This window comes from Ctenopharyngodon idella, chromosome 8, assembly GCF_019924925.1.
Source record: "Ctenopharyngodon idella isolate HZGC_01 chromosome 8, HZGC01, whole genome shotgun sequence".
In the NCBI taxonomy this organism is placed as follows: Eukaryota; Metazoa; Chordata; class Actinopteri; order Cypriniformes; family Xenocyprididae; genus Ctenopharyngodon; species Ctenopharyngodon idella.
In genome coordinates, this window is record NC_067227.1 from 26740351 (window position 1) to 26766093 (window position 25743).

At 36.5% G+C, this 25743-nt stretch overlaps 1 protein-coding gene and 1 long non-coding RNA gene across 10 annotated transcripts; one reads left to right on the forward strand and one right to left on the reverse strand.

The window, feature by feature from the left end:
- The first annotated feature begins 174 nt into the window (after positions 1 to 174).
- sin3b (SIN3 transcription regulator family member B) lies at positions 175 to 24964 on the forward strand. Of its 9 annotated transcripts, none has more exons than XM_051904593.1 (19): positions 175 to 321; positions 1615 to 1721; positions 1816 to 1969; positions 9805 to 10143; positions 11008 to 11160; positions 11778 to 11900; positions 12026 to 12115; positions 12224 to 12342; positions 12461 to 12671; positions 13264 to 13380; positions 13491 to 13729; positions 14537 to 14720; positions 15679 to 16372; positions 16523 to 16692; positions 18031 to 18204; positions 18379 to 18471; positions 18640 to 18731; positions 19954 to 20152; positions 21914 to 24964. In XM_051904593.1, the coding sequence occupies exons 1-19, from the start codon at positions 247 to 249 to the stop codon at positions 22145 to 22147; spliced, it is 3567 nt and encodes a 1188-aa protein (XP_051760553.1). In that variant the 5' UTR covers positions 175 to 246; the 3' UTR covers positions 22148 to 24964. The 9 variants fall into 9 exon arrangements, with proteins under 9 accessions (XP_051760553.1, XP_051760554.1, XP_051760555.1 ...); XM_051904594.1 differs by lacking the exon at positions 1816 to 1969 and adding an exon at positions 8291 to 8444; XM_051904595.1 differs by lacking the exons at positions 1615 to 1721; positions 1816 to 1969 and adding exons at positions 8085 to 8191; positions 8291 to 8444 and having other exon boundaries at positions 189 to 321.
- Positions 1059 to 7666, reverse strand: LOC127518204 (uncharacterized). The gene is made up of 2 exons (XR_007931495.1): positions 7520 to 7666; positions 1059 to 1121 (listed from the first exon to the last, which is right to left on the reverse strand). It is a non-coding gene; the product is annotated as an uncharacterized LOC127518204 (long non-coding RNA).
- Positions 24965 to 25743: the final 779 nt, after the last annotated feature.

Here is a 25743-nt window from a genome sequence, read left to right on the forward strand (position 1 = left end):
TGTGTGTGTTGAATTTATCTCCGTGATAAATTAATTTACCCATTAAACTGCGGCATTTAATTCCAGTATGACTGGGTATTTAAAAATGTAATTGAATAAGTCTAAATGAAAACCTGAGGGTTCGAACTTTCCGACACTCAAAGTGAATCGCGCACGTGATTGGACAGAAAGTGAGGCTTCGTTTGTCATTGGTCACGTGATTTCTACACAAGCCTCGAATCGGGGCTTCATCTGGCACGCCAATTTATGCTCGGCACAAGCTCCGAAGCCTCGGTTCAAATGTCACATCACTATCAGCATCAGCACTTTAAGAAACTAAAGGTAAAGAGCATTTCAGCAAGTGCATGTGTTTCCTTTTCTCTTACAACGCATTGTGTATTAGGAAGTGCTGTGCTGTTCATATGTATATGGGGCATATCAAAGCATTCACAATGAGAGAGAGAAGCTATCTGAATTGAATTGAATTGAATTGAGAGAGAGAGAGAGAGAGAGAGAGAGAAAGTGTGTGTGTGTGTGTGTGTGTGTGTGTGTGTGTGTGTGTGTGTAAGTGGATAAGTGGATTTGAAAATCTTAGGCACTTATTTACACCATTTCAAGCTAGAAAAGTCGAGTTATTGTTGCTTAACGCATCGATTCCTGGTCAAATCAATGCTAGTTTACCAGTCAAAGAAGATGGAAGTGTGCCTGCTGAATTAAACAGCTGCTTTTGTCATAAATGTGTCCGTTTTCGTTTTTAATCTGACCTTTGAAAGAAATCAAAAGTGTCTGTTAAGCATAGCTTAATCAATTCTCTGTTAAAAAGCAGTTTGAATCGCGTTTTGTTTGTTTTTGTTGTGAAATCGTAGCGGGGTTGTTGTGTGTTGTGACTAGCATTAGTGCTAATCAGCAAAGCTAAAAGAGTCAGTGAGCCTTTATTTTCCTCACTGAATTTTAATAAAAATACAAAGAGAATATGAACCGGCTGCTTTTCTCTTAGACCGCCTGTTTTTGGGTCACTTTTTTTGCATCATAGTGTTTGTATAGGACATTGTAACTGTTATTTTTATCTTGAAGATTTATTTAGGCGTGCGTTTTTTTTTCTCTCATTGGGTTTTTGTTCTTGTGAACAGAGAGGAAAATACCTTGCGTTTTCTATGCGTGTAGTGGTTTAAAAATAAAATACCCCAGTGTTTTTTTTCTTTCTTGTCTTGCATAATTCAAAGAATGTACTGTAGACAATGTATTACTTTAATAGTATAAGCAAATGCAAAGTCATTCAGTGTGATGGAGCTCCACATTCACTGGAAATGGACTTGATGACCCACATCTGTCCTTTCACGAGCCAAAAAAGGTAAAGTACCATAATACCACCATGGTATTTTGTACATGCACCTTGGAAAAAAGTACTGTGGCGGTACCATGGTGTAGCTATGGTAATACCATGGTACTTTGATATATAACATGGTGGTGAGATTCATGTATCTCTGTCTTTATGTTCCTAGGTACTTCCATGTCAAAAATATGCTAGTACTATGATTTTTGTTTAGTAACTGCATTTTAGTAAGTACATGCTTATTGTGTTTTTATATTGTTTGGAAACATAATTTTAGTAAACAAGGTTTATTCTTGTTGCAGGTGGAGGATGCCTTATCTTACTTGGACCAAGTCAAAATACGGTTTGGAAATGATCCGGGAATGTACAATATGTTTCTGGATGTTATGAAAGAGTTTAAATCTCAAAGGTATGTAAGTGTCTGTGCACTTTAAATGTGCTCCAATGCACAAAAAAAAAAAAGTATTAATGAATGAATGTATTTCTGATGTCTCCATCCACAGCATTGACACACCAGGCGTTATCAACAGAGTTTCTCAGCTCTTCCATGGACATCCTGACCTTGTCCTGGGGTTTAATGCCTTTTTACCGCCTGGGTATCAGATCGAAGTTCCCAAGAATGGAATGGCATTTCTTCAGTCCCCGTTTCCCTCACAGGTAGAACATGTGGTGCAACAGTTTACTACTAGTTTGCATTGGTGTCTGTGTTTTCTTCATTTTCACTGCTTGTTTCAGTTCAACTGTGAAAAGGTCATCACTGAATTCACAACTAATTTTCCTTCTGTGGCATCTCTGAGTGAAGCAAGATATTTGGAGAAAAACTATTTAGGATAGGTTTTTACTTTATCTATTGGGAATTGATTGGATTGTGAAAAGTAAAATAAGACAAATATTTTTGCTTTTTTTTTTTTTTTTTTTTTTTTATTAATGTGCAATGATGAACTGTGAACAAAATGACGAGGAATGTGTATTAACTGTGTAATAAATAGGGTTGATATTGATTTCATGTTGACTTTGGCCCTGTCCCAAATGGGCCCCTCACTGGCTTTCTTAGAGTTCACACTTTGGTGACGTCATGCCACATAGACTGTCGGGGAGTAGTCCGCTGAATCCAGTCACATTGTGTTTTAGAATAAACGGACAGTTACTTCATGTAAATTTGCAAGAGGTTTATTATTGCTTGCTGTCAATAGTTGTAATTACATAATTCCTCCAATTTATGTAGCACTGTTATGGATATTTCCACAGATTTTTAGCATGATGAATTCAGTTTGCATATGAATTGAGTTAAAGTTTAAGGTATTAACCAATTAAGTATAAAAGAGTTTGATACTGTTTTCTAACATGCAATAGACAGCTTAAAATAGACAAATAGTCAGCTTTTTTTAAAGAAATTAATACCTTTATGTAGCAAGGATGCATTAAGTTGATCAACATGCAGTAAAGACAGTTAAGAAGTTACAAAAGATTTCTATTTCATCAAAGACTCTTGGAAAAAAAAAAAAGTATCATGGTTTACACACAAATATTAAGCAGCACAACTGTTTTCAACATTAATAATAAAAATGTTTCTTGAGCGGTAAATCTGCATATTAGAATGATTTCTGAAGGGTCATGTGACACTGAAGACTGGAGTAATGATGCTGAAAATTCAGCTTTGCAATATTACAGTTTTTACTGGATTTTTGATCAAATAACTGCATCCTTTGAGCATTAGAGACTTTTAAAAAATCTCACCGACCCTAAATTTTTGAACGGTAGTTTATGTTTTGTGTTAAAGTGATGTAATGAACCTATGTGGGACATTGTCTTTCTTGGTATATTAAAGTAAGACTTTAATTAAATGGTTCTTATTCTTTCCCCCCAGGTCTCTCCAGGACCAGGAAGGAGCACGGGCAGCCCTGTGGTTAGTGCCTCTTCGTCAGTATTGGCTGAGGCAGGGTCGGCTCAGAACGAAGAATGAATTTTTAGCTGATATGTTTTGCTTTTTTTTTTTTTTTTAAGTTCATGCTTTATGAAAAAAAAAAAAAAAAAAATTACAGATAGCAGAGATCATCAGTGGAACCATAGGAATACACTCAACATTTACAAACTACTCTGTAAAAAGAGACATTTTCTCTCTTTTTATGTCTCTATTTAATCACAGAACCACAAGTTTTTCTATTTTTCTTTAAGTCTTAACTTACTCAAAAGTACAACCATTTACCAACTACAAACAATGTCACAGTCAAGTATTTAAGAAGGGATACAACATCAAGATAGGAGATAGAAAAGATGCAGAGATATCAAGCACTTAACATCATGGGTGTAGCAAGCAATCAAGTCAACATAGTTTATTTCCCCCCATGAAGAAAAGATGTCAGAGCTTGTATATTATTCTAGCTCTGTATTTGAAAAAGTAAAAAAAAAAAAAAAAAAAAAAAAATGTACAAAATAAAAACCCTACATTTTGAGGGTTCATCTCATAACAGAACCCTTAATTAGGGTGTTAATGAGAATGTTAACATGTCCCATTCTTCTCCCAATCCTCCCCAGCAATTCCTCATCAGAGTTCACAATATCAACCCAACAAGTCCTGTCAAATGGGCACAAACCCTGGGGATGAAAGTGTTATGAGTACAAATATACACCTACTGTAGATTAAACCGATCACATTCCATATTCACCAAAGCATCTTAAGTTACACTATTTCCATAGAATTCACATATGTAAGACAGTGTGGGATTGTGGCTAATCAAAAATGCCCTTCATCTACCATAATACTGCTCATTTAAAGAAAAAGGCTTCGACTTGTACATAAATAATTAGTACAATAAATTAAATAACATTCTTTTACACATTTCAAATGTAAAAAAATTAAACTATTTACAGTGCAAAACAAAAGCAGCATGCAGGCAAGACAATTGGCAATGCATTACAAAAAGCACTGAATGGGGCAAATTTGTGCTCAGCATCCATATGTACAGTGATATTGGTTCAGAAATGTGGAGGAGTGTATCATTTCTACAATTTTTGTGTGCCACTCAAGAGACTTGATAAAGGATTCAGTCAGTTTTGAGAAAATTAACAGTAACACCACATTTTCGAATGAGGATAGCACTCTATATTCTTTTGCAACTATGAATCACATGTTGTTTTTCCCCATTCTTCTGTGATAGATTTGAATCTTCAAATTTTGCCTCAAATTGTTTCAACATTTGTGTTTCTGTATACACTTTGGTGATCCTGTCATATTTGGGTTTTATAAACCACGCTTATTTTTAAAACCTTCATTTTGTGTCAGCCTTATTTATTCAAAAACAAGAGACTGACTAAAGCAGTTGATACATTCAGTATATATTTTATGGTGCCTGAATGGAATATTTGAATCGGTGGCAATATGTTTTTTTCAGCGACACCCAAATTGTTTCGCTAAAGCAAGATTTAAAATTCGTAGACAATAGTTTGCATGTTATTTCTCATTTAGACTATGGCTAAGGTTGACCTGCTGCAATAATGAAGAGTAATGTACAAAACGTATTCTTCATACAAGCATAAATGGGTCATTGATGAATAAGGTTTTTAAGTGTAAAAAAACAAGGAGCTATAATTAATTTTTAAGTTTTATTAAGTGTTAACAATGAGTATGTGGTTTTTATAGTTAATTAACACTGCTTTTGTCATTTTTTACAAGATGGACAAAATTTGTCACCAAAAAAGTCCTTCGATTTAACCAAAATTTCGGTTATACCGAATGACGATATTTTCAAACAATGCTAACAGGCTGATATCTAGCTAGTTAGCTTTCTAGCTAAGAAAAGGACAATTAAACAATTTTTATTTAGTACAAGTTTTTAAATATTACAACATTTTCCGTGTTTTATAGCGGTTGTACCGAATGACCTGATGTTTCGGAACGTGCATACAAGCAAGTGAAAACAACAAATTTTTAAATAGTTAAGAGAGAGTTAGTTACTTTGCTTCATGACCATGTGGTCCTTTGCAGGTGTCTGGATGATGTCACATCCTGTCACATGATATTGACCGCATGACTTGATCCAAAATGGTCCCTTTATATTGGTTACTCCGAATTACACCAATGAAATTCATTTTTCCGGACATTCTTTCTCATAACAAAGCAACGACTTCTACACATAATTTTAATACTATTTTGCACTATGTTAATATAATGTTATAAAATCATACCAGAATAAAAAAATATATACATTTATTACATTTTAAGATATTTTAATCACAAATGAAATGGCTGTATTGGCCTTTGGACAGTTAAATCAAATGACCTTTCAAAATCTTTAAAATACCTTTATATGCAGCAAAATATAATTAAAACCCTTTGGATTCAATAAAAGAGATCTAGTTGTACTACCTTACATACTTTGGATGTCATATCTTTGTTTTTTATGATTATTATTAAGGCCTTTGGACAAAAAAATACCCTTCACGTTATTGACCCATATAATAATAAATAACTAAGTTTTATTTTTCCCCTGAAACAAAGGGACATAAATGATTTTCCCGTTTACAACTTTAAAGTGGTCATATTTAAATAAATTCATTTCTGTTAACAAATATATTTTATCATATTACATAGCCTATAGACTTATCAGAATTGCTGATCAACGCAATCAGTCAAAAACATTTTAAATCGATGCAAAACAACTTTTTGCAACACTCTCCCGATGAACAAAAACGTGTGCAGAATCCCATTCATGCCTGCGGCCGCTGAGATTCCGTACACTCCGCCCTCTTTCGGTTTGTGCGCGTGCGCTTTTCAATTCTCCACTGCTCCCTCCGTTTCCGGACGCTAGGATCGAGCGCACAGCTGCCGCCGAATTTAAAGAGACATACACAATTTGTTTAAATAATACGACCATTGGGGGGAAAAAAATACATACATTGTTTCTCGTTCTCTTCGTGGATGTCGATGGGGACACGTTATTGATTCTTCCGCTTGATGGTGTAGTTTTAGTAGGGGTTGAGAGGTCTCTAAACACTTGCGGTCTTGAGCTGGAAGTCTATACTGGAGTAACTGGGTGGCCGTCCGTAAAGTAGACTGGACTTGTGGGGGGAAGAGAGCTGGGTGGCCCCCCGTACCGAACTGATTTTTGCACGCCAGAACAACCTGCAAATACGGAGGGACGGTAACGTTAAATCATCGTGGCTTCGGTGGCTGTTGGTGGCGAAGGAAACGCACCATGGCGAAAATTCAGGCTCACAGCAGCACTGCGAAGCAAATCAACCAGATCCAAGACAAGGCCTATGTGGTTCAGAAGCAAGTCCAGCAGCAGCACTTTCAGAAACTAAAGGTAAAGAGCATTGCAGCAAGTGCATGTGTTTCCTTCTCTCTTACAACGCATTGTGTATTAGGAAGTGCTGTGCTGTTCATATGCATATGGGGCATATCAAAGCATTCACAATGAGCGTGTGTGTGTGTGTGTGTGTGTGTAACGTAAATGGATTTGAAAATCTTACGCACTTATTTACACCATTTCAAGCTAGAAAAGTCGAGTTATTGTCGCTTAACGCACCAATTCCTGGTCAAATCAATGCTAGTTTACCAGTCAAACAAGATGGAAGTGTGCCTGCTGAATTAAAGTCTAATGTTTTCCCTTTACGCTGTCGTGTTTTCACCGTTGCTCTTTGTTAAAACCAAAACCGGTGGATATTTATTGTGAGTCCGCCAAAAAAATCCACACGTTACGTCTGATTTGTTTTAGATTAAGCCGGTTTGTTTGAATTTAATTGACGTAGATAAGAGAAAGAAAAGGGGGTTTGCTCCGCTAACAGCTGCTTTTGTCATAAATGTGTCCGTTTTCGTTTTTAATCTGACCTTTGAAAGAAATCAAAAGTGTCTGTTAAGCATAACTTAATCGATTCTCTGTTAAAAAGCAGTTTGAATCGCGTTTTGTTTGTTTTTGTTGTGAAATCGTAGCGGGGTTGTTGTGTTGTGACTAGCATTAGTGCTAACGCAGCAAAGCTAAAAGAGTCAGTGAGCCTTTATTTTCCTCACTGAATTTTATTAAAAATACAAAGAGAATATAAACCGGCTGATTTTCTCTTAGACCGCCTGTTTTTGGGTCACTTTTTTTGCATCATAGTGTTTGTATAGGACATTGTAACTGTTCTTTTTATCTTGAAGATTTATTTAGGCGTGCGTTTTTTTTTCTCTCTTTGGGTTTTTGTTCTTCTGAACAGAGAGGAAAATACCTTGCGTTTTCTATGCGTGTAGTGGTTTAAAAATGAAATACCCCAGTGTTTTTTTCGTTCTTGTCTTGCATAATTCAAAGAATGTACTGTAGACAATGTATTACTTTAATAGTATAAGCAAATGCAAAGTCATTCAGTGTGATGGAGCACCACATTCACTGGAAATGGACTTGATGACCCACATCTGTCCTTTCACGAGCCAAAAAAGGTAAAGTACCATAATACCACCATGGTATTTTGTACATGCACATTGGAAAAAAGTACTGTGGCGGTACCTTGGTGTAGCTATGGTAATACCATGGTACTTTGATATATAACATGGTGGTGAGATTCATGTATCTCTGTCTTTATGTTCCTAGGTACTTCCATGTCAAAAATATGCTAGTACTATGATACTTTTTTTTTTTTTTTAGTAACTGATGTAAATACATGTTATCATCTCATACCTTTACTGGTGACACCACATTACTTTTTTGGAAAGCATTCTGTCACCATGTACATGCTTATTGTGTTTTATATTGTTTGGAAACATAATTTTAGTAAACAAGGTTTATTCTTGTTGCAGGTGGAGGATGCCTTATCTTACTTGGACCAAGTCAAAATACGGTTTGGAAATGATCCAGGAATATACAATAAGTTTCTGGATATCATGAAAGAGTTTAAATCTCAAAGGTATGTAAGTGTCTGTGCACTTTAAATGTGCTCCAATGCACAAAAAGTATTAATGAATGAATGAATGAATGAATGTATTTCTGATGTCTCCATCCACAGCATTGACACACCAGGCGTTATCAACAGAGTTTCTCAGCTCTTCCATGGGCATCCTGACCTTGTCCTGGGGTTTAATGCCTTTTTACCGCCTGGGTATCGGATCGAAATTCCTAAGAATGGAATGGCATTTCTTCAGTCCCCGTTTCCCTCACAGGTAGAACATGTGGTGCAACAGTTTACTACTAGTTTGCATTGGTGTCTGTGTTTTGTTCTTCATTTTCACTGCTTGTTTCAGTTCATCAACTGTGAAAAGGTCATCACTGAATTCACAACTAATTTACTTCTGTGACATCTCTGAGTGAAGCAAGATATTTGGAGAAAAACTATTTAGAATAGGTCTTTACTTTTTCATCTATTGGGAATTGATTGGATTGTGAAAAGTAAGCGTTGCCTACTAGAATGCAAGATTGCTAAAACAATGCCTAAATAGCTGTTTGACCTTTTCAAATAGCCCACATTGACTTGCTGGCAGAAAAGAAAAGAAGAGGTGGAACAAGTAATTACATTTTAATGAGTGATTGAAAAGACAAATATTTTTTTTATTTTTTTTTTATTAATGTGCAATGATGAACTGTGAACAAAAAGACGAGGAATGTGTATTAACAGAGTAAATAGGGTTGATATTGATTTCATGTTGACTTTGGCCCTGTCCCAAATGGGCCCCTCACTGGCTTCCTTAGAGTTCACACTTTGGTGACGTCATGCCACATAGACTGTCGGGGAGTAGTCCGCTGAATCCAGTCACATTGTGTTTTAGAATAAACGGACAGTTACTTCATGTAAATTTGCAAGAGGTTTATTATTGCTTGCTGTCAACAGTTATAGTTGTAATTACATAATTCCTCCAATTTATGTAGCACTGTTATGGATATTTCCAGATTTTTAGCATGATGAATTCAGTTTGCAGATGAATTGTGTTAATACCTTTAACCAATTAAGTATAAAAGAGTTTGATACATTGTTTTCTCTCATGCAATAGACAAATTATAAGCTGTTTTTTTTTTTTTTTTTTTCAAAGAAATTAATACTTTTATGTAGCAAGGGTGCATTAAGTTGATCAACATGCAGTAAAGACAGTTAAGAAGTTACAAAAGATTTCTATTTCATCAAAGGCTCTTGAAAAAAAATGTATCACGGTTTACACACAAATATTAAGCAGCACAACTGTTTTCAACATTAATAATAAAAATGTTTCTTGAGCAGTAAATCTGCATATTAGAATGATTTCTGAAGGATCATGTGACACTGAAGACTGGAGTAATGATGCTGAAAATTCAGCTTTGTAATAATATTTCACAATATTAGTTTTTACTGGATTTTTAATCAAATAACTGCATCCTTGGTGAGCATTAGAGACTTTTCAAAAATATTTAAAAAATCTCACCGACCCCAAACTTTTGAACGGTAGTGTATGTTTTGTGTTAAAGTGATGTAATGAACCTATGTGGGACATTGTCTTTCTTGGTATATTAAAGTAAGACTTTGATTAAATGGTTCTTATTCTTTCCCCCCAGGTCTCTCCAGGACCAGGAAGGAGCACGGGCAGCCCTGTGGTTAGTGCCTCTTCGTCAGTATTGGCTGAGGCAGGGTCGGCTCAGAATGAAGCCGTGACCTCTCCTGAGAGCATCGCTTCATCGTCTGGACCTCCTGAACAATCAAGCAGGTTGTCACTTCCTCTGCCCAACAGAGAGAGCCAATCACAGCCGGCCACCACGTCAGTGTCCCCTCCCACATCAGAGCCCAGTCCTGTGGAGTTTGACAGCGCCATCAGTTACGTCAATAAGATCAAAAATCGATTTTTGGACAACCCAGAAACCTATCGGTCCTTTCTGGAAATTCTGCATACATACCAGGTGAGAGCAATAGTGAAACCACATTTTTGTTCTGTTTTTCTCTAGGTTTGACCGTACCTGCAACCTTTTGTATTACCAGCCCAAATCCTTAACCACTAGGCTACCACTGATATCACTGAGCCAAACTTTTGACTATCAACATAAGGTCTGGTCCACTATGTAGCATGTTTTGGCAAAGAACCACTTGTTAAAGGGATAGTTTACCCAAAAATTAAACTTATGTCATCATTTACTCACCCTCAAGTTGCTCCAAACCTGTATGAGTTTCTTTCTTCTGTTGAACACAGAAGAAGATATTTTGAAGAATGTTGGTAATCAGACAGTTGATGGTAGCCAATGACTTCCATAGTATTTTTTTTCCTACTATGGAAGTCGATGGCTGCCGTCATCTGTCATTTCATTTTTGGATGAACTATCCCTTCAAATTGTTTGAACAACACGAAAAGCCACTAACCTATTTTTTGTCATTATGTGCATTTAGGACTGCAAAAGATGTCTGTATACTTCGTGATCTGAATTTTTGTGAGTGTTAAAATATGAAGTCCTCATAATTTCACAGACAATAAATCAGAATACAAAGCGTTTGTAGGAATATACAGTTCTGCTTGTAGGTATCTTTAGTTTTAGCAAGCCAATCAGATTGGAGCTTGATTTGGAGCGTGAGTTTTGGCAAGCGTCTGCCTTTTTTCATTCAGTATGCATCAGACAGTAGATGAACAGACCGTGTGGGTGTGCTGCCTTGAAGCTGAGACTAGGCTACCACCTACTAGCGCTAAAGGGAAATGGGCTCTTGGACTGTTTTCCTACCCATCCCATAAACTTATCGATGTTCATTGATTTTGGGCGTCCTGTGTCCATCTGCAGAAGGAGCAGCTGGAGGTGAAGGAGAGCAGAGGCCGTAGCACTGGAGGAATGACCGAAGATGAGGTTTTCTCTAAAGTGGCGAGCCTTTTCAAAGGTCAAGAGGATCTGCTTGCAGAGTTTGGCCAGTTTTTGCCTGATGCAAAGAGATCTCTGGTTAGAAAATTACCTTTGTGCACTTTTAAATTTGTCTTGTGCTTTTTTGCAACGAAATGATTTTCTCTTAAACATTTTCAGTTGTGTACACTATCATTCAAAATGTTGGGGTCAGTAAGACTTAATAAATTAATATTTTTATTCAGCAAGAATGTATTAAATTGATCTAAAGTGTCAGTAAATACATTTATAATGTTACAAAGGATTTCTATTTCAAATAAATGCTGTTCTTTTTAACTTTCTATCACAGTTTTCACAAAAACATGATAGTTTTCAACATTGATAATAATAAGAAATGTTTTTTAACACCAAATCCATGTATTAGAATGATTTCTGAAGGATCATGTGACACTGAAGACTAGAGTAATGATGTTGAAATTTCAGCTTTGCCATAACAGGAATAAATTATATTTTAAAATATATTTAAATAGAAAACAACTATTTTAAATTGTAAGAATATTTCACAGTATTACTGTTTTGTGTTTATCAAATAAATGCAACCTTGGTGAGCATAAGAGACTTCCGTCAAATACAAAAAAAAAAGAAAAAAAACCCTACCGACCCCAAACTTTTGATAGGTAAAATGATTTTTATAAGGACTACGTCTCTGATTCCAGTTCACTGGAGGTTCTTTGACTGGCAAAGACCATTTGAAGAAAGCAGATGAAGAGGAAATGAATAAACAGACCAAGAAGAGACCTAGACCCATGCTGTTGCCCCACATGACGCCACTTCTGAAGGTCAGAGTTCACTCGTGCCAATGCAAGGATCCTATATACCGCTGCATCTCAAAGAGTTGTAAAGTCTGAATATCTCCCAATATATGTGGGTTACTTATGCTTAATTTATCTTTTTATCCATGTAGAAAAAAATGAAATATTCCTGTTCCAAGGACCCGTCTTTTGCTTCTGTAGGAAAACACGGAGTCCTGCGGGAATTCACATTCTTTGATAAGGTGCGTTTCATAGACACAGTTGTTCTAAGCGGTAGCAAGTCAGTCGTTGCCTTAGGATTTATTACATAGTCTCAACCATTGAACAATTTTATTTATTTATCATTTTAGGTTCGTCGTCTCCTCAAGAGTCAGGAGGTGTATGAGAATTTCTTACGCTGCATAGCCCTGTTCAATCAAGAAGTGGTTTCAGGGGCTGAACTCCTGCAGCTTGTAACTCCATTCTTGGGGTAAGACCAATTTTAAAAAGGGGAATGTTTATTTAATCCTATTTGTTTTCATATGGTGCATTTTACAGCCCTTTCATGTCACTCATGAGTCATATGCCACTGGTGCCTTATTCTGTAGGAAGTTTCCAGAACTGTACACCCAGTTTAAGTCATTTTTGGGTGATAAAGAGCTGTCTCATGCCATCTCGGGCCTCTCTGACCGCTACATGGAGGGTGGAGGCAGAGAAGTGGATTACGCCTCCTGTAAACGCCTGGGTTCCAGTTACAGAGCCCTTCCCAAGACCTACCAGCAGCCCAAATGCAGTGGTCGAACTGCTATATGCAAAGAGGTACTGCGCTTTCAATGGATATAGATAAAATTATGATGACACACAAGCAATGTAATGTTTGTAATATAATTATTACATTGGCAACAATATAAAATAATATTATGTAACATTTCCTTTACTGGTTTTATACACATTTCACCTCAGATGTCTGCTAATAATACAAGAGAAATGCAAATCTGCCATGACAAAAACAGAGAGGCGGTAATGATGACACACATCCTGGGTTGGGCCTGATCCACAGATAATGGTACAAATCTGCAGAAACCCAAATCTCCATGAATCGTTTTTAAAATGGGGTGTTTCAGCCCCCACACTGCACTTTTTTTTCAGCTCCATTAGAATGGAAGCACTCATCTCAAATAGCTTCCATGGTGCCTGGAGAAGCCGGAGGTGTCGTCGCTGAACGCTTGTTTGTAAACAGTAATTTTATCTGTAGATAATAAGCTAGATATTCATGCCAAATGTGAAGTGGCTGGTGTGCCAGACATCTTTAAAAGAGCAATCAGATACTGCTACATCTATGAAGGCTTCAGTCATGGGGTCAGAAACCTGATGGTTGTACAAGTGGTTCAAGCTCATTGTTTTGTTTTAGGTGCTGAATGATACCTGGGTCTCATTCCCTTCCTGGTCTGAAGACTCCACTTTTGTGAGTTCCAAGAAAACACCATATGAAGAGCAACTTCATCGCTGTGAGGATGAGAGATTTGAGGTAAGGTTATCTTTTTAAAAAAATATCAGAAGGTTTCAAGTGATACTCAGTTGAGATGGATATTGATTTTTTTTTATTGATTTTTTTATTTATTTTTATAAACCTCGTAGCTGGATGTTGTGCTTGAGACTAATTTGGCAACGATAAGAGTTTTGGAAAGCGTGCAGAAGAAGCTATCGCGCCTTTCGCCGGAGGATCAAGAGCGTTTCCGATTGGACGACTGCCTGGGTGGAACTTCTGAGGTCATACAGCGGCGTGCAGTCTATCGTATCTACGGCGACAAGGCTCCAGAGATCATAGAAGGGTTGAAGAGGAGTCCAGCCACTGCAGTTCCTGTTGTACTTAAAAGGTTAACAAACAAATCTTATTTTTATTTTTCCTTTCAATTCTCTCTTCTTGTTCCCCGCCCCCCCCGCATCTCTCTCACACTGCCTCTTTTAGGTTTAGTTCACCAAAAAATGAAAATTGTCATCAGTTACTCACCCTCAAGTAGTTCCAAACCCATCAGACCTTCGTTCATTTTCGGAACACAAACATTGATATTGAGCTTCAAACATGTTTGACCACATGTACATGCTTGATGCACTAGAACAAACCTCATTGGTTCTCGCGGAACCTCAAACATGCTGCTGTAACACGCGAAAATTAACCTTATTGGTTCTCGTGGGTCAAGCAAGCATTAAATCTGTTCATCATATAAAGCAATCATGTCTATTCAGAAGACTTGGATCAAACCACTCGATTCATATGGATTTATTTTCCGATCTCTTTTTATAAACATTTTGAACCATCAGAGTTTTGGGTGAATAGACTTTCAATGGAGGGAAAGAAATCTCTCAGATTTCATTAAATATCTTCATTTGTGTTCCGAAGATGAACGAAAGTCTTTTGGAATGACATGAGAATGAGTAATTGATTGATTTTCATTTTTGGGTGTACTAACCCTTTAATTATAATCAAAGTACCTCTACAGTTTAATTTGACAGCTAAATTAAAGGGATAAATCATTAAAAATGAAAACCATAGATGACAATTGTAATTTTTAGGTGCTGTCCCTACTATTTTGCAGTTATTTGTGTTCACAAAGTTTTAATAATTCCTCACTCTAGCAGAAAAAGCGTTTTGATGAAGAAAATTGATGATTTTCTTGCTGTAGATTGAAAGCTAAAGAGGAGGAGTGGAGGGAGGCTCAGCAGGGTTTCAACAAAATCTGGAGAGAGCAATACGAGAAGGCGTATCTGAAATCACTGGACCACCAGGGTGTCAACTTCAAACAGAACGACATGAAGGCCCTCCGATCCAAGAGTCTTCTCAATGAAATAGAGAGCATCTATGATGAGGTGAGGTTTTTTTTTTTTTTTTTTCCTCTCTGCAGGCCTAACAGCTCAGTCTCAGGAACTGGAGAAGAGCTTTTCACATACCTATAATCTGTCCCTAAAAGAAACTATTTTGAGTCGTACACTACGTTATTTTGACTGTAGTGGTGGTAATAATTTAGGTCTTTTTTTTTTTTTTTTTTTTTTAAGAGACTAAAGTCACAATGGAAGTTAATAAAGAACTAAACTTGTTGGAGACTGACAATGATAGTGTTCAATGATAGTTAAATGTTCTGCTCATTGATTTAGTCACAGTGACATTTGATTTGAAGGTCAAAAGCATACATCTATAACAGTTCATTTCGCAATATCATTATTCAGTGAAATACTGTTACCAAAATTAGTTTTTCACCTTTTTTTCATTCTTCTCACGCAATGGAAAAAAGGCAGCAGACATTTCAACCACTTGATTTAATAAACAGTATCTCATGAATTATTCCACTCTACTACACCTCAAGTCGTTTTATTCCCCAAAATCTTTACTCACATCTTTCTTCTGGTCTATTTCCACAGGGTCTCTTTAAAACTTTATATTCTTACTATTTTCCACTTCTAATCCCTCTTAGCCTCCCTAACTTTAAGAATGTTTCTTAGGTAGGGAAACACAATAGACTGGATACCTTAATTTTTATTTGCCTAAATAACATTTTAGAATTATTTGTCAATGTTTTTACATAAATGATAAATGACAAAAAAAGCAGCAGAGCAACATAGCAATATAATTTAGGAATGGCACATAGATCTGTCTTTATTGTCAAAATAAACTTAAATACAAGAACAGTAAGAACATATTGAGCAGGAATACAGGGTTAAAAAGAACTGGGGACAGTGTCTGAAATCTCATCTCAGTTCGCTTGCTACAAGAGTCTCATGTGTCATGCAGATAACAACTTGTTACTAGCACTTTTTTTCCCTTCTACAGCGGCAGGAGCAGAGCACAGAGGAGGGCGGTGTGGGCCAGCAAGGTCGTGACGGCTCGGGCACAGGTTCGACCAGTGAGCCCCACATGATCTTCACTTACGAAGACAAACAGATCCTGGAAGACGCTGCCTCCCTCATCATCTACCACGTCAAGCGGCAGCCCACCATCCACAAGGATGACAAGGATCACATCAAGCGCATCATCCAGCACTTCGTCCCCGATCTCTTTTTTGCCCGTCGTGGAGAGCTTAGCGAGACGGAAGAGTTTACAGACGAGGAGGCAGAGGGTGAGGACGGCTCCGCCGCAGGAGGTGGAGTCTCAACGACAGGCGGCCAACAACAGTTGAATGGCGATTCCAGAAGAAGACGATGCACTTCCCCTCAGAGCATGGACACCTCTACGGCCTCCCACAGCATGAATCCAGAAGGGGAGGCTGTAGATCTGCGAGACCCAGAAGCTGAGCACCAGAAGGAGCTGGATGGAGTCTACAACCTGTTCTTCGTCAATAATAACTGGTACTTCTTCCTGAGGCTGCACCAGACTCTCTGCTCGCGGCTGCTGAGGGTTTACAGGCAGGCTGAGAGACAGTTACTGGAACACAGGGCGGAGCAGAATCGGGAACGGCTGCTCATGGGAGAGGGGCGCAGAGAAAAGGCAAATGACCTGGCCATGGAGCTGCGTCTAAAACAGCCAAGTGAGTAGATTTCCTGAATGATCACTTCCATCTACAACAGCTCAGCATTGTGGCAGCAAGTTCATTTGCTTTGGGATAGTTAAAAGTCTAGTTTTTAGAACCAAATTAGCATTCTTGCACAATTTTTACAAGTAATGTCTGTTGTATTAGGTGAGGTGGAGTTAGAGGAATATTACCCAGCATTCTTAGACATGGTACGCAGTCTACTGGATGGAAACCTGGAGTCCACGCAGTATGAGGACACCCTGAGGGAGATGTTCACCATCCACGCTTACATCGGCTTCACCATCGACAAGCTTATTCAGAACATCGTAAGACAGGTGAGTCAAAGAGTTGGATTGCACAAATCAACGTTTTTTTGGGGTAATTTGTATACTTTCAAAGGGGCCATATTATGCGCATTTGTTTTTCTCCCCTTGAAGTTCAATTATAATGATAGTTAAGGTTTCTTGCACCAAAGAAAATTACACTTGTAATTTACGACTTTTTCTACTCGCTGACCTTTTACAAATGGCTGGTTTTGCTTTTGAACCATTAGAAGACATTTTGTAAATGTCAATTTTTTTTTTTTTTTTTTTTTTTTCCTGATTCACCCATCTTAATTGAATAGTTGCTGAATACTGAATATATGCATTTATATGTAAATATGAGAGTGCATTTTCATTTTTTTTTTTTTTTTTTCTTCTGCATTTTCCAGTCTGATTTCTGGATTTAAACGCATTAATATTTGTATAAGTACGCATTAAGTTCAAGAAAGAGGGAAACACTTTACAATAATGATCCATCTGTTAACAATAGTTAACTACATTTGTTAACATGCACTAACAATAAACAAGACTTCTACAGCATTTATTGATCTTATTTAATGTTAATTTCAACATTTACTAATACAGGTAACATTTTGTGTCATTGTTACATGTAGTTACTATAGTAATAACTATAAATTATGCGTAATTACATGGAACACCCTAAACCCAATTAAACCCTAATCGTAACCCTATAGTAAGTACATGTAGTTACTTAATATTACTCGGTACTTAAATGTATAATTACAGTGTAACAAGGAAACCTTAAAATAAAGTGTAACCCTAATACATTATTAAAATCAAATGTTTTATATGTTAACATTAGTTAATGCACTGTGAACTAACAATGAACAGCTAGATTTTTATTAACTAACATTAACAAAGATTAATAAATACTGTAACAAATGTATTGCTCATTGTTAGTTCATGTTAGTTAATACATTAATGTTAACAAATGAGACTTCATTGTAAAGTGTTACCATTTTTATTAACTAACATTAACAAATGTTAATAAATACTGAAGAAAAAAAAAAAAAAAATCATGTTAGTTAATGCATTAACTAATGTTAAAAAATAAGACCTTATTGTGAAATGTTACCAAAAAAGATTAATATATTGGTAGCTGAAAGCATGATCAATGACATGGTGTCAGTTTTGTGAAGTTCTATGGGTGCAGACATTTTTTTTTTGTGGGTGGTGATATAGGCGTTTTTGGTTTTATTTCAATGAATCGTTCAGCCCCTATTATAGCATCATAAGTGTGACAGTCAAGAGTCTCTGTATTCCCACAAATACACCAAAGAGCCTTTACTGTGATCAGGGTGTTAACATGCTCTTCTCTCTGATTGGCAGCTTCAACACCTGGTCAGTGATGAGGTATGTCTGCAAGTCACTGAGCTGTACCTGGCTGAGAGGAAGAGGGGAGCCGCTGGTGGGAATCTCTCATCCCAGTGTGTCCGTGCCGCTTGGGAGGCCAGTTACCAATGGAAAGCAGAGAGAGTCATGGCTGAAGAGAACTGCTTCAAGGTGCTTGTCCTAATGCTGTGCCTATATAATATATATATGACCAACATTTATGTGGATATCTAATTTAAGATGTGATATTCACCTCCTCACTTGCATTCATCTTATGAATTTTTATGCATGTTTTGTAATATCTATTAGTTTCAGTTGTAATTTCTTGGCTCTTTCTCTTGTCAGGTCATGTTTATTCAAAACAAAGGTCAGGTAACCTTAACGATTGAGCTGCTGGACACGGAGGAGGCCCAGGGCGATGACCCGTTGGATGTTCAGGTACCTCCTCCTCGCACAGTTCTATTATTGTTATAACAGAAAGTACTTGTTTTTTCCTAGAAATCTTTAAAGCATTAAATGTAATAGGGTAGTCTGGTTTGGTGGGGCAGGAGTGTAATCTTGTTTCTAATGCATTAATGTTTGCTGTCTTTTATGGTGTTGTTTCAGAGCCTGTCTAATTACATGGAGCAGTATATAGGGACGGAGTCTGTGTGCTCTCAGGCAGAAGGCTACTACTTCAAGCCTGTGTTTCTACCCAGGTAAAAAAAAAAAAAATTTATGCACGTTTAACCTGCTCTGTTTATGCTTATTCTTTCCCTTTTGTAGCCAGATGGTTAATAGTAGGGTTTAGTATCGTTTGAATTTTAATGGTTCCGATTCTGCTTATCGATTCCTAATTTCGATTCCAATAAGGAAGTAAAAAAAAACGTGTATATCATTCACATTTTAAGTCTTGTTGCAAAACATTTCATTATAGCTGAATACCATGAACAAAAATCAACAAGTTAAAGAACACTAAGACAAGGAACTTCTGCCTATGGTTTAAAAATACCATAGCAAAAACAACTAGCCTAACTAATATAAATTTAAAGCATTATTAAAGACGAGTAAACACTCTTATTAAAAAAAGAACGAAAAAAAAGGCTAATTAAAAAAGAACAAATAAACAAATTAGCAGTCGCACAAATAAATACAACTGAACAAAGATACAGTTGAAGTAAACAGTGTTTTAAGATCTTCAGGTACAGAAACTGTTATCAAATGTAAAATAACACCACTTTATAAATAAAATATTCATTACAAATAGCTACAAATGTTATTTAGTCAAAAGCAGCAAGTGAATTTTCTCTCTTTTGTTGTTTGATTAACGTTATTATAGAGACGGCAGCAGGAATATTAGGCTGCTGTCACTTTAAGAGCTGCACAGATCCAGTATACTGTTACACATGCGTTTTCTTTGTCAACTGTTCATGTTCACTTAAGACATATCCGGCTGTGTTTATGAGGAAATTGACATTTTTGTGTGTATTTGTCCGTTCAATTGCAAAAAGACACAGAAAGGAACTCCGTTCAGTATCGCGCTCTATTCAGTATGAGAGGCGGCTTTCTGTGGGCACGTTTTTATTTTAAAGGTGCAAGGATTTTATTTTATTTCTTTTATTATTATTATTATTATTATTATATATATATATATACATATATATATATTTTTTTTTTTTTTTTTTTTTTTTTTTTGGAGGGTGGCCCACATCATGGTGTAGACAAGCCCAGTATTACTTGCTTTCTCTAATAAATTCCCTCATATTATCAGACACTAATGTTTCTGTAATAAATTGATCACGGTCTCAGTATTAAGTCATAGACCATTGTTACATAACTGTAACAAACCAAAAATTTGTTTGTGTAAATTTTAATAAATGCTGAATTAGGTCTGGCCAGGTGAAAGTAGGTTTACGTTTGTTCCACACCTCTCACCTTTAGGAATCTGAGGCATTTCCGCGGCTGGCAGCTCAAGCAGGTGGAAGCCATGCGCTGCCGGAGAGAGTGGCATCGGAAGATGGGTGTGGAGACAGCCGGGAACCTGGACTGCCGTTTCAAACTCAACACGCACAAGATGGTGTTTGTGATGAACTCCGAAGACTACATGTACCGCCGAGGAGCCCTGGTGAAGGCTCGGAGGGTATGTTGATAAAATACAAAAACAAATCCTGAACTTTTCTATAGTCATTATTGGGGGTGTGACGGTACACAAACATGACGATTCGGTACGTACCTCGGTATTGAAGTTACGGTTCGGTACATCAAGGGGGAGAAAACTAAACATAAAATTGATTCTTTTTTTTATTAAATAGTGCTTTATTGCGCAAATTGTGTCCCTCTCTTTAAAAAAAAAAAAAATTATAATTAACATTTTCTAAGGATAAAAAAAATCTATCTGTTAATTCTGTAAATTATATACAGGGAGCCCTTTCTTGCACATTACTATAATATTAAAGGTTACAGTTAACAACAGAGCCCAAACTATTAAATTGAGTTGCTATTTATTTTTAGATATAATAATCAGCACTCAAATAACAATTGCATTAACTTCTAATTATAAAACGGTTAGTTCCTGTCCTTGATTCTGATTGGTCAATAGCAGTGTTTTATTCACGATAAAACACGGCTATGACCGCTTCACCCAACGGTTCTGTGTATCTTTACACAACACCCTTAACAACCACTCTTAGCAACGTAAACTGTATGTTCTCAATTGATATTGTTCATTGAAGCTTACTGTATTATGTAGAAGAGTGTTGTAAGAAAGAGATCGAGTGAGCGAGTTTATTACCTGCATTCAGATTTAGCATTTTCCTTCAGGTCAGTTCTATGTTCATAATAAAAAATCTGTTTAAATGTCCAATGTATTATCTTGTCCTTTTTTAACATTTAAGGGGTTTTCACATATCTGACAGTGCTAGTCAAAGCATTTGTCAGTTGCGTCTTGTTCCGTTTTCAAAACAATGACTGACAGACTCATAAAGACAGTTTTTGTCGCCATCTAATGGCGTGAAAATGTAACTTCTTTTGCTGTTCACGGTCAGGGACTATTTTTTTCCAGCGGAAGGGAAGGCTTTTAGAAAAAGTTAACTTAATGAAAGTTGCATTGATACATATTTCTGGCTTTAATATTTGTATTGTGTGGTAACCATTTTATGAAAGCAATAAGGTACTCGAGGCTAGTGCTGTATCGTGAATAAGCCTTGACTTATTCACGATACAGCACAGCCTCCTGACCTTATTGCTTACTTATAAAATTATTTATTTTACACAGTTACTGTCATAACTTGACAAATTTATTTAAACATATTAAATGAGACATTACTAATAGGTAAAGTAAATATAATGAATATATAAGCCAATATAGTGCATATATTTAGTGAAATTCTCCCCTCTAGAGTTCATTTCTCTTGTAAACCAACATGCTGTGGACACTAAATGACTTGCTTGAGGTAAATGTAATGCTGTGAGGGTTTTTTTTTTTTTTTTTTTTATTGATGTCTTTCCACAGTTGAAACACTGGTTGAGAGATGACACGTAAACATATCTATGCATAGATCGTCTGTTCTTCTTCTGCACTTTTTCCTGTTGTGGCGGTTAGCAAACAGCATTGCATTACCGCTCGCACCCCCTTCTGAATTGGAGTGTGAATTGGAGTGTGAATCGCCTGTGACTGACTATATTCACCGTCTGACTGTATGCACTGTGACGTCCGTACCGTGATGGTTCGGGACGAATACATGTACCGTTACACCCCTAGTCACTACACATTTTTCATTCTAGTATTTCTATACTAGATCTCTATAAAGTTATTTAAAAAAAAAAAAAACAGTTACTGACCCCAAGCTTTTGAACTGTAGCGTATTCATTATTTTTATTTTTGTCCCGTCTCTTTCCCTAGTCCCAGCACAGAGTAGCACGGGCCCAACATGAGCGCTTTGAGCAGTGGCACCGGGGCTGGTTGAGCGAGCACGTGTCCCCTGCCGCCGAGCGCAGCGTGCAGGACTGGCTCATGGGAGAAGAAGATGAGGACATGATCCCCTGCAAGACCACCTGCGTGTCCATGCAGGTCAAAGGCTTACATGTCAACAGGTACCAGGTGCACTACAACAGCAAGGCCCCCGCCTCACCGTAACAACCTCAAGCTTTGGGATGGATTTTTGTGATCTCTTTGTCTCTTTCTCACTCACTCATGCTCATGGCTGAGATTAAACATGCTCGGCTGAAACACAACAAACAGACAGGAGTGCTTTAAGGAGGACAGACAGCTGCTCAAAGGAGGGAATGCCTAATTGAAAAGCATCACATGTCGACACTAGTCCATCATGATCAATGCCGTTACCAGACGTTTCAGAAATGTGAATGTCAAAAACTTTTCTTTTTTTTTTTTTTAAGAAAGTCCATTGTAGTTTTTAGCTCCTGAAACCAGAGTTTTGTTTTGTTTATACTGAAGTATTGAAAGACTAGGTTTAAAGTATGTCTACAACATCTGTATGTCTTTTTGTACAGTACAGTCGACTCAAGAGTTTGAGCAGTTGCATATATACAGCAGAAAGATTATTCTGTGTGCATTTTCTTGGCTATGAATGATGACTTGGAAGAATTATGTTTCTCTGGCGCACACTGGCATCTTATCCGTAACGTCCTCGTTTTAGTTCTCTGTTTTGTGTTCTTTGTTATCATCGTCTCTTATAACTGATCAGAGGATTGCCAGTGTCGCCCGTCAATCGCTGCTCATGATTTATAGTCGATTTTGTTAAACATCCAGATCATGTATCATATCGATCTCGCCAAATCCTTGCTTTTGTTTGGTGTAATTTTTACATATTAAAACAGAAAAATGACAAAATATCAGTGTTTTGAAAAAAAAAAAAGAAAAAAAAAAAAGAATGTATAACATTTATCCTGTATCAGTTATCACAAAATAAACAACCTAGTTGTGCAGTTCTTAAAGAACGGGTTATGATTCTTGCTGAATTCTCACCTTTGCATTAGTAAACTGTACATTTGGTATAGACTGCCACATTATCCAATCTAATGTATTTTTTTTTTTTTTTTTTTTTTTTTTGGTAACATTTTATTTTAAGGTGACGCAGTTACATGTCACTATATGTACTTACTATAGTAATAACAGTAAATTATGCATAATACGTAACCCCAAACCAAACCCTAACCGTAACTCTATAGTAAGTACATATAGTTAGTTAATATTACTAGTACCTATTTGAATAAGTACAATGTAACTGTCACCTTAAAATAAAGTGTAACCATTTTTTTTGGTGTTACTTTTTAATAGTAGATACTATTCTATAGATACTCTATATTCTATAGATACTATGGTGGGAAAACCAGCTTTTTTATGTACATATAAGTTGCTTTGACAGGGAGAAGATCTTCTGTGAAATATCAACCAAAGAAAGTTGAACAAGGTGTCTGGGTCATATTTCACCTCATTTTGACATTATTTTTATGACATTTAAGTACTTTTTTTTTTTTTTTTTTTTTTTTTTTTTTTTCCCCTCCTTCATAATTTTGGTCGCACTTTATTTTGTTACCCTTGTTACAGAGTTATTATACAAATAAATACTGAGTAATATTAATTAACAACATGTACTTGCTCTATAATTAGGGTTAGGGTTTAGTTGCTTGTAATTATGCATAATTTACTGTGATTACTATAGTAAGTACATGTAAGATATGTAACAAAGACATTGTAAAATTAAAATTATGGTAACACTTTATATGTATATCATTAAAATAATTTATATTCTTTTTAAAATAAAAAACAATATAAATGAAATATGGTACAACAAATACTAGTTTGATGCATACATTTAATTTAAATCTTTAAATCACAGGAATTTAAATGGGTTTTTTTTAAGAATTGAAAATGTCACAATGCTAGATGGTCCTCAGTAAGCTTCATTTTATTAGAAGTTCAAGCGCTGAAACCCTATTGTAATTTTAAGAATTTTTATTATTTTTCTTCCACCGTAAAACTGATTGTGCAGACCAAACCGTAAGGCCTAGAGACTTGAAACTTGGCCAGAAGATAGGTCTCAATTTGGGGAGAGACTGACAAGGTATGACCCCAATTGGCCAATAGGTGGCGCTACAGCAATCAAACGTGAAACTGCTCATAACTCCTAGACCGTTTGTCATAGACTCAAGTTCCTTATATCGTTGGAATCCAAGACGAAACGTACCTCCGATGTCATCTGCGCTTGGAAAAATTTTAGCCATTTTGAATTTTGTCCACAACCTACTTTTGCAAACTAGTCCTAGGTTTTTTGCCCGATCAGAACCAAACCAGTGCAGAAATGTTCTCTGGAGACTGAATATCAAAAGTTATCAAAAAAAAGTTGCAATTTTGATTGATGGCCGCTAAGGGGCGCCAAAACTTCGAAATGGGCAGGGCCACTTTTACTAAAATGGCTATAATTCTGGAACGAAGAGATTTCCAATCTCTGAATACTTGTCTGTGGGCTCAATCTGTGGTCACAGTAAAAAAAAAAAATCGCGCCGATTGGACATTTGGTGGCACTATAACATGAAACAAAAACATGAAAACAGCTATAACCACGCAACCGTTAGTCCGATTGACTTGAAAATTGACATGCAGTGAAGTTTGAGCTCCTATTAGACGAGGTTAACGGCGCCAGCGCCACCTAGTGGTAAAATAAAATTTTCAAATGCTTATAACTTTGGGTGTGGTAGACTTATTTTCATGTCCTTAGACTCCTGAATCCTTGTCAAGTCCAACGATACCAAACATGCTACACGGCTTATGGTTTGTGCAATGTTGTGATTTAGCACTTAAAAAACTTTTTCGAATATCTTAGAAACCGTTAATCCGATCGAGACGAAACCACCATTGGAAACACGGAACCATAGTTCGTTAACTAAACTCTAATGCCCAAATGTCAAAATTAAAAAAAAAAAAAATCCAAAATCAAAGTCGCTCATGGGTCATTTTTTTATGCTCTCATATATATGTGTCTATAACTTCAAAACAAAATGAGATATTTCCACCAAATTTGACACACATGTATGGGCACACTCTGAGGACAATCTGGTGGCGACTGGGCAATAGGTGGCGCTATAACTGTCAAAAAAACTTTAAAAAACCTTTTCCTTAGTAAATTGCCTGTATTGGTTGTAAATGGTCTTTTCCGTCTATGATCTGAGTGCTTACATGCTTGCTAAAAAATATAATACCTTTTTATGTGCTTAAAAGCCTTAAAGTGCTTGAACCCCGATAATTGCTGCTAGCAGCTATATTTTTATTTTGTTTTTCTGTTGATTTTGAGGTGAAATGACTGGTTTCATTATTTTCACCTAGAAAGTTTTTTTTATATATATATATATATATATATTATTATGAATAATATTAAAAAGTTTCTGACTGAGGATTTGTAGAGCTCAGAAGTTGCAAGATAACAGCTTCCATTTAGGGCTTAATCAAATTCAGAACCCTTTCTCTATCTAAGAGTGTAATTTATTTTTGTATTCTCTTTTTTTTTTTTTTTTTTTTTTTTTTTTATAATGAATTTTTAGAAGAGTTAGTTACTTGGCATCATAGGGCCAGATGGGTGCTTCTTCTTTCAGTGCTTATAAATAGACCCAGAGATGAACTGTATATTGACTTAGAAAGGGGATTTGGCTCTTTGTTTGTTGCGAGATCTAAAGTGAGTTTGATGTGACTTGCCCCATAGCAAGTGCCATTTCTGT